At 38.8% G+C, this 16,222-nt stretch overlaps 1 protein-coding gene and 1 long non-coding RNA gene across 3 annotated transcripts in view; both read right to left on the minus strand.

The window, feature by feature from the left end:
• The window catches only part of LOC117285174, a 34,541-nt gene that overhangs the window by 13,911 nt on the left and 4,408 nt on the right, over nt 1–16,222 (minus strand). The window contains exon 2 of the long non-coding RNA XR_004516138.1: nt 4,657–4,702. This is a non-coding gene — a long non-coding RNA (uncharacterized LOC117285174). The remainder of the gene's footprint in view (nt 1–4,656; nt 4,703–16,222) is intronic.
• On the minus strand, nt 2,936–4,606 carry Mkrn3 (makorin ring finger protein 3). Of its 2 annotated transcripts, none has more exons than XM_010638236.1 (2): nt 3,952–4,606; nt 2,936–3,861 (listed from the first exon to the last, which is right to left on the minus strand). In XM_010638236.1, exons 1-2 carry the CDS (start codon nt 4,604–4,606, stop codon nt 2,936–2,938), a joined length of 1,581 nt encoding a protein of 526 aa, XP_010636538.1. The 2 variants fall into 2 exon arrangements, with proteins under 2 accessions (XP_010636538.1, XP_033616886.1); XM_033760995.1 differs by having other exon boundaries at nt 2,936–3,785; nt 3,915–4,606.

Consider the following 16,222-nt stretch of genomic DNA (forward strand, 5'->3'; position numbering starts at 1 on the left):
ATGAACAAACTGAGGACATTTTAAATAATTTCCCTAGAATGAATTATGATAAGAAGCAGAGTCTGGATTTTAATTGTCCTTATATGTCTCCCAAGACATGTCTTCTATTAACCTTAATTCCACTGTATCCCCCCATGGCTCAAGAAAATGAATAAAAATCTGATATCTCATGTGATTGGGCAGTGTACATTAGGAGAAAATTTCCAGCGTTTTTCAAGCTCAGCTTTAAATCCCCGCCCTGATAGTGTAGTATTTAGCAGAGCTTTGTGTTATTTTGGTACCAGGAATTGAACCGAGGACCTTGTGCTTGCCAGGCAGGTGTGGTGCCACTGAGCTACATCCCCAGGCCTGAACCAGAGCTCTTGAGATTCTACTGACAACATAATCACTGAAAGTGTCCTATCTGGTTCCATTTTTTGTTTCATCTGAGACCTATTTCCTCTGCAAGGATGGGAATGATGCAGATGTCCAGGGTCTCTCGATTGGTAAACTATCAAGATGGCAAGGAATATGGCAGAAATCCCAGGGAGACAGGCTGGGGCCCTTACGCAGGGAACTAGAGATTACATAAAGGAGAGACAGTATAACAGTATATGGGCTGAGACATACTGAGTCTGACAGAAGACAGACAGAAGTTCTAAGTCTCCGTCATTCAGTGGGAGCTTATTTATGCACCCCTGGGCCCCTCTGCCTGAACCACCCATACTTAAAAGGCTCCACATACCTCTCCAGTAGCTATACGCAGCTGCTCCATCTGTTCCCAGATATGTATTTGGGGGTAGAGGCTGAAGAGTGAGCTCAAGTGTTATGGGGAAAAAAAAATTATCTGGGCTTCATTCTTTCTAGGAATCTTTACTTATGGATCATACAAGGGCAAAGTAAACTTGCTACATTATTACTGTGGTAAACTTGCTACATTATTATTTACCTCATCAGCATGAGAAAAATTATATCAAGTACCACACACAGTAGTTTTGACAATTAAATCATACTTTGAAGTATGCTTGCCACGTGGTATAAATTCTGTAAATGTGCTAGCTTTTATCGCTAGTCAGAGCAGTAAGAATGTCCTGGGACAGAGGCTCCCAGCACATTTTCAGCTATCAGCCACAGGAAGTGTATCCGCAGGTGCACACAGTATTCTGCACAAGTCAACTAGGTAAGTGATTAAAACTGTGCTGTTCAATAATCTTACATTCTTTCTTTGCTTATTCGATTACTAAAAGATTTACTGAAATTGTTCACTAGGGAATTGAATTTCTGTTTTTTCTATTGTTGTCAATTATTAATGCGTATATCTGGTGTGATGATATATGAGTACAAAATTTGAATAGTTACATATTCCTGGTGAATTATAATTTAATAATTTTATTTGGTGCCCGAATAAAATGGAACCGAGGACCCTGTGTATGCCAGGCAAGCACTATGCCAATGAGCTCCATCCCCAGCTTTAATCTCATGTTTAAGCATCATTCCTCTTTATCTCCATAAGTATTTATCCTGTATACACTTTGTCTCTGCTAAAGAGTCACAGTATCTATCTTGTTAATTTTCCCATCTTATTTTAATGCTTTTGTATTTTTTGTACTGTGCATGTGCATTTTAAAATGGATCATTTCATTTTAATTTTAAGAAAGTCTGATAATCTTTTAAGGTTTTAAATTTGTTTTATTTAATTGAATTCTGGTACATCTGTATTATAATTTTTCTGTGTTAATATTTTATTTAGCTTTGGCATCGCTTCTCAGCCTTTTGGCTAAGATCAAGTGTATTTAGGTTTTGCTCCTTACTATTTAGCATTCTTGTATCTCTCCAATCTTGTATTCTTGTTTCAGCATTTTTATTGTTTGCCCTTTTATAATCTTGTCTATTTTATAATGAAAATTTCTGCCAAACCCCCTTCCTTGGAAAATCTAGAAACTGCTATCTTGGTAGATATTTATAAAATACTGAATGCAAAAAATTGTGTATCTGAGCCCAAAATTTGCTGTGCTGGAACAAGCACTTCAGTATTTATAATAGCAGAGTAAGCTATCAGTGTCACAGAAATTAGCAAGGTCATAATTTCTAAGTCCCTTAAGTGCTATGTTTGCTACATTTGGCTATAACATTTTGAATAGCTGATGGTCACTGATATCTGTGCATAGGTAGAGAAAGTATCCACACTATTCACACAACAGCCCACAATGCTAGCCTTTGACCTTCAGCTTTCAGCTTTGCATTTATTTTAATTACATAAACATATATGGTATGGCATATATATTCTCTTGAATATTTTTCAAATACATAACTTTAATCCACATAAATGCACATTTTATATTATATATATATATAATTCTCAAATATATACTTTCAAATATAAATAATTTCACATTAAGCTAAACAGGATAAAAACATGTAAAGAAATGCTTCTGGTTTTGCTCAAGTAAAGCAGAAATCACAATATAACCACAAGTTAACAAGTGCACTTGAAAGGGAAAGAAGGACAAACACAGGCATGTAAACAAACAGCAGCTGCAAGGGCCTGCAAGGGTCCACTTTTTAAGGCTATTGTAGCAAAAAGCTTATAATTAAGACATCTTTCACCCTGTCACATTTACTTTTGAAGGATTTCACAATGAGTGTGGAAACTCTGTAAACACTGGACTAGAACTGAGCGAATCCTTCTGAAAACAGACACGACAAGACAAGCCATCTGACAGCAATATTAATTTCATCCAACAATAGTTTTAAGGGCTTTTTGTTTTTTAACACAGTAAAATACCATAATACTACAGAGAGAATAAAGGGGAAATACACAGGAAAACAGAGAGAAACACTGCATAAAGATTGCCTCAAAAGCCCTGAAAGCAATACATGTGTCAGTCAATAAAGGGCGAACAGGTAACAAGACAGCCGAGCCTCACGAGACTATACCACACGCCACAGAGTGAGGCTACAGATTCAAATGGAAATACTCTTCTAGCTGATAATAAAGCAAGAGCCACTGGTCATCAGGGAAAGTAATACTGTTTCTCAGCGCGAGAAACTTCTTAAGCAACAGATTTGCCAGGCGAAGTGCGACGAGCTCCTTTTTACTGCTCTTAAAGAGCCTGGGGCGCTCTTGCACCCTCACTGGCTCCAGAACTTGATGCCAGTATGCGCTGGATGATCCACCATCTGGCCTGGGATATTGACCTCCCCGGCCCCGAGGGTACTCGTGCTTGTAAAAACAGTTCTCGCCAAATGGACAGTGACCCCTGCCCTCAGCAAAATACCTGCAGGCCTTGTGTTTCATTCCCTCCTTATACTGCTGAATAAGCTTCGCCTTCTCCTCCTCATCCTCCACCCAGAACTCACTGGGAATGACAAAGCTGGAGGAGACCCTGCACTGAGGACAGGATTTACTGATCCTGTTCTCAAACTGTGTGCCACTTCTCCATGTGCGAATACAGGTAAGACAGTAGGTGTGGTTGCAGCTATAAAGGATGCCAAAGCGGCGGTCGCTAGGCTCGACTTTCTCATAGACAACCTCCATGCAGATGCCACACACCTTGTCCATGCTGCGCTGCACAGCAAACGAGAGTTCCATATCCCTCTCGTGTGCTTCAACGCAGGCCCTTATATGGGCTTCCCTCTGGGCAGTATCCAAAGGGTGCAAGGCCTGCAGCCCACACATGTCGCACATATCACCATGGAGGAACGCACAGCTCTCCCCATACAAGCACTGACCCCTGGCAGCATAGCGGCAAAGTGGCATCCACATGCCCACAGCCATCTGCCCTCTTGCTACCATCGGGCTTGGGCTCGGGAGAGGAGCCAGAGGAGCAAGAGGAGCCAGGGGAACCAGGGGAGCCAGAGGAACCAGGGGAGCCAGGGGAGCCAGGGGAACCAGGGGAGCCAGAGGAGCCAGGGGAGCCAGGGGAGCCGGGGGCGCCAGGGGAGCCACGGGAGCCAGGGGAGCCTGTGAAAGGACCATGCGACCGCGGTAGGGCTGCCCAGGTACAAACTCAACAGCACCCACCCAGCCTTCTGCACCTGCTCCTCCGCCGGCAGCTTCAGGTCCTACATAGCGCATCTCGGCTTCAAAGAAACCCCTTGCAGCAGCCGAGCCAATCAGAGGCAAGGAGCTTGAGGATGCAGAGGCGGGGCCTTCCGGCTCTTCCTGAGTCGGAGGCTGGCTCTGCACAGCCGCGCTGGGTCCTCTGTCTAAAGAGGCCCGGGTAGGGGAAGCATGGCACTCCCTGGACATCTGCCGCCTAGAGAGGTCATGGGAGTAGCGGCAGGTCTCCCCCTCCTTGCACTGCCCATGCAGATAATACCTGCAGAGGATTTGCTTGGTCCAGCTGCCGCTGCTCCTCTCTGGCAGAGAACCGGGCCTGGCCCCGCCCCCTGAGGACTGGGTGGGCCTGGAGCCCGCCGTGCGGGGTTGCACAGGACCCGCAGCCACACGCAGGGTCGCTGGGCCTGCTGCCAAAGGCACGGAAGCAGGAATTGTCTCCCGAGATGCCGCGGAGGCCTCAGGCCCGGGGAGGCCGGGTGGAGATACACCCTCCCACGCCGCCTCAGCACCTGCCTGGGCCCCAGCATCCCGCTGGCCTCCCGAGGGAGCTGCAGACTCTTCCATGACACTTTCTGCCCCCAGGAAAGCTTTCAGAATTGCTCCAATATGTCTACCTTTTTGGGGCTTGATTCCTGAGTCTTGAGCTTGGTTTGCGGGTTTCTGGAAGAAAAGAGAAGTAGTGCAACATTTTTTTTCTTCCCCCGACCTCTCAGCGCCCTGAAACTATTTGTTCCTACCTCCATATTAGCACACGCAGGGTGGCGGACACTTCCTACACAAACAGTGCTTACCTACTACCCGGCTGTACTTCAAATGAGCAATTTGTCATATCTTTTGTTCGTGAGCTCAACGTCCGCCATTCTCTGGCTTCTGCCGCTGTCCCGCTGTACTCTTCGGCAAGCCCTAACCCTCCTCGCCTCCTCTTCTCTTCGGGAGGAGGTGTTAATTGGGTCCCGTCTAATTTCGGTCACGATTTTATTTATTTTTCATATATTTGTAAAAATCAGAATCCTTGTTTTCCCCTTGCTTTAGCAGTTCATCTTGTAGCTTCTGTAACATTTCATTCATAAATATGAATGCCTTCCCCCATTCATTCCACATTATGCCTATTCATGTCTACGTTTTTTTTTTTTTTTTAATCAGAGACCCTCAAGCTGGAAATTTTACATGATCTGTTGACAAGACAGCAGTTTTCTTGGTCTCTTTTCTCGAAATTCTATGGCTTAAACTGGATACGCTTTTCTCCAGAAAGGAATTAACGGGAAGCCTTTCTTATGTGAAACTGCTTAGTGCTTTTCAGATGTCTTCCCTTCTTGTCATTTCTAATGACACCTCCGAATGTGTAGAAGCTGCAGCCTCCTTCCAGTCTTCCTGCTTTAATAAACCACTGCCCCCAGTGTGACCCAGGCTTTTAATTTTCTTTGCTGGTTTAATTCATGGAGACCCTTTGTTTCCCTTCCTTTCTTTCACCTTTCTGTATTGTGACACCACAGACTTTCATTACCTATTCTCTGCCATACATACACCTTGCAAGTATTAAATTTTAATTTGCACACATGTGACTATTTTTTCCTTTGTAGATATTGTTTTTAGATTGATAATTTTCTGTTTTTCCAAGAGCACTTACTGAGAGAAAACTGAATTTTATCACGTAATTTTCTGTATTTTTGAGAAGTGATCATGATTTCATTTTCTTTATGTGATTGTTTGAACTTATAAAATTTCAAATATTTAACTTAGTATTTAATTCCAAAGAATAAAATCTTGTTTGCTAAATCAAGTTGTTCCTGTGGGAAGGGTAGGGGAAATAAGGGAAAAGAAAAAAAATACGAGAAAATGAAAAACTGGAAATAACGTTTTTGTAAATAGGGAAGGGAGGAGGAGTGAAGGGAGGGCAGAGGCATGGGGAAAAAAATGAGAGCCAAGACCTGTCATGTAAAGGTTCAAGATCCCAATGATGAATGTAACTGTACTGTATACCTAAAAAGTACCAATAAACTCAATGAGAAAAAAAAAAGTTGTTCTTGGGGAATAGTAGAGACTAAGCTTTTATTTTAGAGTGGAATAGTCTAAATTTATGATACAACCATCAAATCCTAGTTTAAAAAGCAAGTTAAAACAAAAGAAAACAATTTGGCAAATAATAAAGATAAAAGCAGTGAGTTAAAGAAAAATAAACATAAAAAATGGAGATAGATCAAGCAAAATCCTTTCAAGGGATTAATTAAAACTAATGCATTTCTGGCATAAATTATCAAGGAAAAAAATGAAAGATCAGTAAGCAAGATAAAAACATTTAAAACTGATATCAAGAATTAATACTAGACAATAAAAATTATGAGACTCTATAAGAAGATTTAGTTAAATAAAATTTATATCATATTGGTATATATCTAGAAATGTGTCTTAATAAAAATGTCAGTAGCAGATAAAAGAAATATAAATAAGAAAGTATGAAATAAATTACATATGTAATTGACATGATTATTCAAACAGAATATTTGGAGCTTTTCTTAAATAGGAAGGCAAAAAGTCATATTTATTATTGAATGATCTGGATAGGATAATAGAACAATCAAATAGAACAGGTTTGAAATGGAGAGAAATCATTGATGAAAGGAAGAAAAACTTGGGAGTAATCTAGAGATGAGTTATTGGATTTAATAAGTATACTTAGCAAGAGAAATGGCCAAAAATGCAACATTGAAAAAAGCTCTACTTTGTTCTCTTCTTTTTCCTCTCTGTATATTTTATAATAAATGACAGTTAAAATTTTTATATTAATAGCATTTATAATATTAAAGGTTGATCAGCCTATGAATTAATGAAATGAAAAGCTTTTTTTTTAGTGTAGGAAAATCTAAATAAATTAAAATAATTTTCAAAGATGAAGTAGGAAGAAATCTCAATCGTTTTAAAAGGCAAGCTTTTCTTAACTTGTTAATCATTTGCTGCTCTTCTATCGTGAATTTAGGAGATTTTGGTGATTTTGTCCTTTTCTTCTTTACATAGCTATTAGGTTTTGTCACTGGGATGCAAACTTTTCAAAAGCCTGATGCACTGGAATTCTTGGAAATAAACATCCTCTTTCTCTTCTAAATGTGTTGGTTAGTAAAGATGCTTTTGACAGCCCTACTGAGTTTTTACAGGGAAAAAAACTTGTAGTACAGCCCTGACAGATTCCCAAGCATAAAAATCCAGAATATCTATAGATTCAATTATTTTAGAACGGTGACATATTCTTGGCACTGTGTCTAACTCATGTTTGACCTTCCTTTTGTACACCAGGCCTGTCCAGTAGAATTTTTCTGTAGAGCATTTATATCTGTGTGGTCCAACAGAGCAGCCTGTAAACTCCTGTGGCTCTTGAGCAGTTGAAATGTGTCTAGGGTGATAGAGAATCTGAATTTTTATATTATTATTATTATTATTATTATTATTATTATTATTATTGGTACTGGGGATTGAACTTGGGTCTTGCGCTTGCAAGTTTATTTTTTAATTATAAATTTAATTTAAATACTCACGAGACTAGTAGCTACCACATCGATCAGTGAAATTTAAGATAGCACTTGGCCATACTGTCTCCTCAAAACAAAGGAACTGAAAACAAAATGTTTCTAAAAGTGAGCAAAGCTGTGGGCTGAAGGTTTGGCGGTTTCTGAATCATGTTGGTATTCTCTCATCTCACAGTGACTCTATCTCAAGTTTGGTAGTGGGGATATTTCATATATGATATTTAATGTTATATTTTAAGCTTTTAAACATCATATGCGATCAAATAGCAGGAAATATTGGGAAGTGCCTCTTGCGAGAAATACGCAACTGCTTCCTATGTTAAACAAATTATTACCTTCAAATAATTATCTGGTTGCCTTTTATTCCAGCTCTCTCTCTCTTTTTTTTTTTTGAGCATTAATGTTGTTTCAAAGAGTCTCTAATCATTTGGTACAAAGGAATCACCTGGCCAGTCAGCATTTGGGGGTCCAATTGGAGCAAGGGGAAACAGCTCCTCTTGCAAGGGCTGTGCAAGGCTAGATCCCTGAGGCAGGCAGAGAGAAGTAGGGGTGAGCAGAAGCACAGTGTGACAGTCAAACAACACCATGCGATGGGTGATGCGTATGGAAGTGGTCTGCTGGGATGCACAGAAAAAAGCCAGATGGCCATTCAGCCTTTCATTCTGAACAGCTCAAGGCTGCCGAGCCCATCCCCCTGTGTTTAATACATCCACACTGAAAGGCCACACAATCATGTTACAGCAGTTCTCTCTGCAGCACACACAGACGCCAGCAAACTAATATTCTAGACATTTGGGGGGCAGGCTCGGAGATAGGGATTAAATGAAAATATCTAGAATCAGGATCATGGCTTCACATCCTCCCTGAGACAGCCACTCTGTGTACATCAATTGTCCTTTTTATGAATGAATCTATTGGATACATATTGAAGATATACTCCTAAGTGAAACAAATAAGGCACACATGTGTAAATACCGAATAGTCTCTCTGGTGTGAATAATCTGCAATAATACAGAAGATCCTAGTAAGACTACTGACATTTAGAAATGGGAAGAAAGGAGCTAAAGGTGTAGGGAAGGTGGGATGTGTAGGGGAAGGGTAATAAGGGAAAAGAAAAAAATGTGAGATAATGAAAAGATGGAAATAAAGTGGTTGTAGATGGGGAGGGGAGGAGGGGATAAAGGGAAGGCAGGGGTAAGGGGAAAAAATGAGAATCAAGACATATGATGTAGAGGTACAAGATCCCAACAATGAATGTAACTGTACTGTATCCCTAAAATGCACCAATAAACTCAATTAAAGCTGAAAAAATAAAATAAAAAGTAAAAAAATAAAAATTGTCCTTTTAAAAAATTACTATATCTTGAAAACAATAGGCATAATAACAGTGGTATAACAGTGACTGGTTCACAGGTTTGCTGTCATTTCTAAATGAGATAATTTTAAAAATAAAACTATTGGAACTGTCACAGTCAAAAAGGCCAATAGTGGAGATATCTGTGTGTCTTTTCTATTTTGGAAGCACCTAAGAAATCCTCTGACTAGACTTTATCCCTATCGGTCTCTCATAGTGATCCTGGAAATTCCCGGGACATGAGTGTTAGTAAACAAATACTTATTATCTCATAGTGATAGAAAACTTGATTTTAGTGTGATATTCAGGCATCCAGTTTCCTCAAATGATAGTTCAGAAGTCAGACATAGGTACTTTTCCTCCATATCTTTTGTCTCATTATTGTGGATTATGGCTGCAAAGGGGGGCTGTGGGCTGCTTTGGATGGTCAATCTCAGTGATTAATTAGATAACAAAGGAGTTATTTAATGAGTCACATTCAATGAGCTTATGAAAAAGAAGTATAAGTAATGCTACAGCCACTCAATTTTAAGATCATAAAGTTATACTGACTATCGAAAATATCCTGATTCATCTATATTGCAGTTATACCCTGCAAAGTTAAATCATCTGGAAGCTTTTCTATATATGTCAAGACTCAGAAGCATTTATGCTTTATTGTGATTAACAAAATTTTGTCACATTCATACTGGTATCTTTTATATCTATAAAATCAAATGAAAAAAAAAGATGGGATGAGGGAAAATGTCGGATGGTAGAACTGAAATTCTGTGGCCTCTTTCCCCTTCAGGAAAAGGCTCATCCTTCAGAGGCTGTGTCCTGTGTATCCTCTCATCTGCATGCAGTAACCACAGGGATAATAAGGGATAGAATTCACTTGAACTTTAGGTCTCCAACGTGCATTTAAAAAAAAATAGAACAGAAAATAGCCTTATCATTTCTCACATTCCTTTTCTTCTCCCAAACATTTAAGCAGCCATTATTGAGAATTGTAAACAATCAGAGCTGAGTGACTACCTGTGGTAGCATCGTTCCACATAGAAAATACATCAGTACAGATGACTGATAGATGGAGGAAATAAAATGATCCAATAGCAGAAAGAAAAAAGCCTATAAGGTGATAAAGATTCAATATGCTTTCAGTACTACTTTGTCTGTTGATTTTGAAAATTGAACACAGGACACGGGAAAATTTGCAACATATTGGGCTTACAGCATGTCTCAATATCTTTAAAGGACTGAAAATTTATATTTATTTAGAATCTATTGTATGTGTTCAGAACATTTTGACTTAGGAGTGATAGTGAGCCATGAATCAGCCAAAAAATGTAACTGTACTGGGATATTAATAAGGGTATTTCTAAGAAAAATCACAAATTCAGGTAGAAAATATGATTTGATCAATATGGAAGGTTCTGTAAATCAAAGTGTATACACTTGGTGTCAAACAATGCTTCTTTAGGGAAGTTATAGTTTGGAACATATAATGTGTATATGTTGATTATTTCTGATATTAATCACTCAATACACAGTACCTTACAAAAGGAGAAAGGTTGATTATTTCTGATATAATCATGTAATTCAGATAATTGTATGACATTTCAAGACAAGAAACTATATGATGGAAATAAAAATAAATCAATATGAGAAATAAACATATAAAAAAGGAACAGTCACAGGTTGGTTTCTTGCTAGGTTTAATAAAAGTGACTAACCTCTTGTGAGATTCACTGAAAAAAATTAACAGTCAACTGATATCAAGAATTAAAAATGATAATGGAGATACCTCAAAGAGCTGGGACTAGGGATTCCATTTGACCCAGCCATGGCTCTGCTGGGTATCTTTCCAAAAGAATTAAAAGACTCAAATCAGTGACATATGCACACCTATGTTTATAGCAGCACAGTTTGTAATAGCTAAAACATGGAAACAGCCCATTTGCCCATCAGTTGGAAACTGGATAAAGAAGATGTATTTTTTTCTATAAAATGGAATACTACTCAGCCATAAAAAATGAGAAATTAGAGTCAGGAAAATGGATACATTTTGAGGATATACTCCTAAGTGAAATAAATCACACATGTGTAAATATCGAATAGTTTCTCTGGTGTGGAAAACTATAATAGCACACAAGATTCTAATGAGATAATTAACAATGTGAAATAGGAAGAAAAGGGCTAAACGTGTAGGGAAAGTGGGAAGGGTAGGGGAAAGGAAATAAGGGAAAAGAAAAAAAATATGAGAAAATGAAGAAATGGAAATAAAGTGTTTGTAAATGGGGAGGGGAGGGGGGGTGAAGGGAGGGCGGGGACAAGGGGAAAAAAATGAGAAGCAAGACCTGTCATGTAAAGGTACAGGATCCCAATAATGAACGTAACTGTACACTATACCTAGAATGTACCAATAAACTCAATAAAAAGAAAAAAAAAATAAAAATGATAATATTACTACTATTAATACAGAACTAAAAACCCCATAGGAATATACCATGAGCAACATAGGATATTAAATATAGAAATATTATTAAAATAAAAATCTAGAGCTATTGAGCCAGAGATTTAGCTCAGTGGTTCCGCCACCGGCCTTCAATCACTAGTACCAAAACAAACAAACAAACACCCAACAAAAAACAAAAAACAAAAACCCAAACAAAAAAAAAACTATGAAAAGTAAAAAAAAAAAAAAAAGATATGCATAAACTCATAGGTAGGAGAGGAAATTCATGTTGATATATGTATGAGATAGTTCTTAAAATGTAACAGAATTAATTGTGAACAGTTTTGGTCCTGGAATTTTGATTTACAAAGATTTTTAATGACATTAATTTCCTCTACTACCTATGAGTCTGTTTTGTGTAAATCCACCAAAGATTTATTGCAGTGTAAATATATAAGAATGATAAAAATGTATTTTAAGTTATGCAATAACGTGTGGACACTCATTTTTCAGTTTTTCTGTTTGTGGCTGTGAGGAAACAAGTCAATAGCCCATAAAGTTATAAACTCCAACACAAAAAGAAAGAAAAGGTAAAGAAGAGCAAACACTGGCCTTTGATAACACAAGAGATGACCTGACAAGGAAGAGTCAATTTTAGTGGCTGTGATAATGTGAATATTTGAAGATAATTAGTGTGAATGACCACATTAATATACTAAAGGAGGACAGTAAAAGAAGCTCTCAAAAATTCCAGATGTTTTTGTTAGAATAATGCCTATTTATGATAAAAATTCTTAGCCCACTCGAAAGGAAAAGATGTTTTCTTGATCTCATAAAGAAAATTTTTTTATATTTATGAAATTATGAGCCAAATAAAGTATCAAAGATCATACCGTAAAAGACACATTGCCAAGAATGACAGGTAAGTGTGACTGAAGTGAGGGGAATATTTTGAAGACTGAAGGGAAATTAATGGCATGGTGTCTTTTACTGTAAGAACTTTTTTTTTTTTTTGGTACCGGGGATCGAACTCGGGTCCTTGCGCTTGAGAGGCAGGCCACCGAACCGCTGAGCTAAATCCCCGGCCCACTACTGTAGGAACTTTTAAACTTAAACATTCAGCATATGTTTTCATCACCCTTCATTAATCAAAATGTTTTATGGAAAATTCTGTCTAATGAAAACATCATGGTGTATCTTCAAAACAAAAAAGAAAGAAAAGAAAAAAGGTACCTTTTCTGAGGTGGTTTGGGGATGGGATAGAGGACACTGAGCTTTTCATACATAGAAGGGAAGCTCTTAGTAACAGCAATACGAAAGAGTGTTTGGTTATAATAAAGGTACGGAAATAATTTTTAAAAGAGATCATTTGGAAAAGAATCAGGAGCCCTATGACCTCTTTTTTTTCCAGAAGTTCTTTTATGAACACTGCCATGAACCTGTGGGACTTTAATTTTGCTGCCCTTATGAGATACAAGGACAGGATATAACTAGGTTTACCTTAAGATAAGAATCAATAGTATTGAGGAAAGTTTGTCATTAATGCTAGAAATTAAAATAATTATAAACAATGAGTTTAATTTAGGACTACAAAGATATTCTGTAAGTACATTCTGGGTAAGGTACATTCCTGGGAAGTACATAGCAGAGTAAAATTAGAAAAGAGATTTCTCATTTTGACAAAAGGTGAAATCTGAAAAGTGACAATAAATAAATCCTTATAGACACTGGAGATTGCCACAAACCAAGCAAAATCTTTCTAGAGGCACATATCACTGGAAGGAGATAATGTTTTGCACTTTTTTTAAAAATAAAAAAGACAATTTAGGGCCGGGGATTTAGCTCCGCGGTTCGGTGGCCTGCCTTGCAAGCGCAAGGACCCGAGTTCGATGCCTGTTACCCGCCCCCCGACAAAAAAGACAATTTATTTGAAATTGAGGGAAGCGGGAAAAGGGAGGGAGGGCAGAAGAGGCATGGCAGACACTACCCTGGACGTGTAGGGAGTCTCTGAAAGAGAAGCTCAGACTAAGGTCATACAGCCCTGAATGTGCCCGACCTCATCTGAAAGACAATCTCAGCTCTTTTATACGTTCAGAGCAGCACTGCTAGCACAGGAGAATTTGCTTGGTAAAATGAAAAATTACACCAACGTTTATGGTACACACACACACACACACACACACACACACCAGATAGGGAAATATAGACAACCAAATAAAGCTGTAAGTACTACAAGGGAGATCTGTCAGAAAGGGAAGAAATACACATCTCAGGCCTGTTCTGTATTAGGGTGCCACAGACGGGAATGCCCACACACAGCTCATGCACCCCCCACAGGGCACCTCTCAGTGCTCTGACAACAGGGAAAGGGGACAGGTGGTTCACAGCAGCTGGCATGGTTCTGCATGATCAGGAGACTGTCTCAGTGCTGAAACTCCACCCCAGAAGCTGTTAACCCTGTGTCTGGAAAAACCTATTTTAAAATAAGTGAGAGGTAGATTTTCCTAGAAAACATGAGCTGATGGAATTCATGGCCACTTAGCTATGTAAGAAGAAACTGTGAAGTTCTTTGAATTGAAAAGATAGTAACTAGAAGATATGAAAGTATAAAACTCACTGGTAAAAGCACACATACATTTTCTAGATATGTATGGAGAGATGCAGAGAGATAATACTATACTCAGGCTGGTGTGTAAATAATGTTTAATTTTATTTTAAGAGTTACAAGACAAAAGCATTAAGAATATAACTATAAAATATGCTAATTGATGTATAAGCTATGTAAATTGTGACATCACTAACATAACATGTCATGAGGGAAAAGTAAAGCTATAGATTTTTGGGTAGGTGACTGAATTTAAGTTGCTATCCGTTTAAAACTGAGTGCTGGTTACGTCAGATTTTATGCAAGCCTCAGGGCAACCACAAAGATGATACCTATAGCACACATGCAAAAGAGAGAGAGGAATCAAAACATATCACTGCAAAACATTCTGTGGTACACAAAGGAAAACAATAAGAGAGGGAAGGAGGATCCAAATAATCATAAGATTGGCATAAAATAATAAAAAACAAGACGTTAGTAAGCACTTCAGTATTGATAGTTACATAGAAACCTCAGTGAATTAAATTTGCCAATCAAAAGTCAGAGCTGGGTTGAATAAGGATCTGCTGTTTCCTAACTCACATGTTCTCTATGTTCCTTGCCACAGTTACTAACCCTGCAATAAGTTGCTTCTTGAGCTGGGTGCCACACTTGCTTTCTCTGATGTCACCTCCCTCGGAATACAAGGTAACCATGGATGCTGGGATCCCTCCTGTGTCACTTCGTATGTCCCCTGCCTGTTAGTCGCTTTGGTTTTCTTTTAACTTGGCTGCTGCTGGAGAATTGTTGAGTGATTTTATTTTATTGGCCTGGTGGCTCTGGAGGGGAAGAAGAAAATGCTGCCTCATCCCTTAGGAGGTAGAAGAAAAGGAACACTTTCCGATCTGTATGTGGCTCACATCTGTAAAAACCTGAGCCTACAAAGCATTGCCTTAGCTTCCTGTCACCAGCACAAGCTGTCAGCACTCACAGTGAAAGGAGCAGGGGCTTATTTTGGTCTTGGTTTCAGTTCAGGACAGAAGTGGCATGATATAAAGACACAGAGAAGCAAAACGTCTCACATCACCACAGCCAGGAAGCAGGGAGAGGAGGGAGGAGCCAGAGAGAGAGAGATGCGCTTTGCAGGTCACATCTGGTGTAATCCACCACCTCCACCAGCACAATAATCAGTGATAATCAAGACCCAGTCCCTTTTTACACACATGAGATATTTGGGGGGCATTTTACAGCTAAACAATGTAGGCATCACGACAACCCCATCGAGTGCAATGGTTTCACTTTGCTAGGGTACCTTTTACCCCTTCTGAAGCTTTGATTACTTTTAAAGCTTCTTACAGTACTAGTAGTTGCTGGTGATTTGCCCAAATCTCATGTTGGCCATCCAAAAGATGTTTAGAAGATCTGGCAAGGTGAGAGGATGGCTGTCATTTTTTCCTCCCCTAGAAAGTAAATCTGGTCATACTGTAACCTGACTAAGAACCTGCAGACACCTCCAGTTACTAATAGAATAGATGACATCTAAACATTATTCCACGATATATGAGATCTCATTGCAGTTTTTGCTTGTATTTCCAGATACCTACATGTACACACACACACACACACACACACACACACACACACACACACAAAACAAAACACAAAGCTTTATCAACAATGCTTTTCCCCCAGTTGCTTGAAGGCACCATGCCTTCTCTAGCTTATATAATTTTTTTCTCTCTCTCATTCCTCTCTGTCTTGGTTTCCAAGAACCAATAACCACACATTAGCCAAGTGCTTGATTTCAAGTGATGGCGTTGGCTCTGTCCTTAGACAGAATGACACCTATATGGTCATCCTTGGGGACTTTACGTAGAGACAATTCATTGCAGCCCAACCTTTCTCTAAAGGCTCTATGGGGCTCACCCATGCGCCATACATATTTGTCTCAGAGAAGGTGAAGTTTCTTGGTAGTTAAATTTCATTCAGTTTAAGAATAACTACCTTTGAGCCATCTTATTTGCAGACAAAGTAAATTTCAAACCAAAACTGAATCTAGTATTATTGATGTAGGACGGTACTGTATCATACCTCTATGAATGTAAAATATCTAGTACCTGCTTTATGATACATAGTAGGGACCGTGCTTTATCAGAGCTACATTTAATGATATTACTCTAGAATGTTCTCTTTCCAGATGATGATTAAGAGGCTAATAGAAAAAATGGTGCCAGGTACCACAACAGCAACAGAACTTTGCTGTTGTCTGGATATTATTCTTTTCTTT

This window comes from Fukomys damarensis, unplaced genomic scaffold (assembly GCF_012274545.1).
Source record: "Fukomys damarensis isolate Sample0158 unplaced genomic scaffold, DMR_v1.0_HiC HiC_scaffold_7, whole genome shotgun sequence".
NCBI lineage: Eukaryota > Metazoa > Chordata > Mammalia > Rodentia > Bathyergidae > Fukomys > Fukomys damarensis.

What these genes read in the sequence shown, in the direction of transcription:
- Mkrn3 (XM_010638236.1), bottom strand. Translation starts at nt 4,606, where the DNA reads ATGGAAGAGTCTGCAGCTCCCTCGGGAGGCCAGCGGGATGCTGGGGCC. An exon ending in CTACCGCGGTCGCATGGTCC is followed by an intron (nt 3,862 to 3,951) that starts TTTCACAGGCTC and finishes TGGTTCCCCTGG; the next exon opens with CTCCCCTGGCTCCCCTGGTT.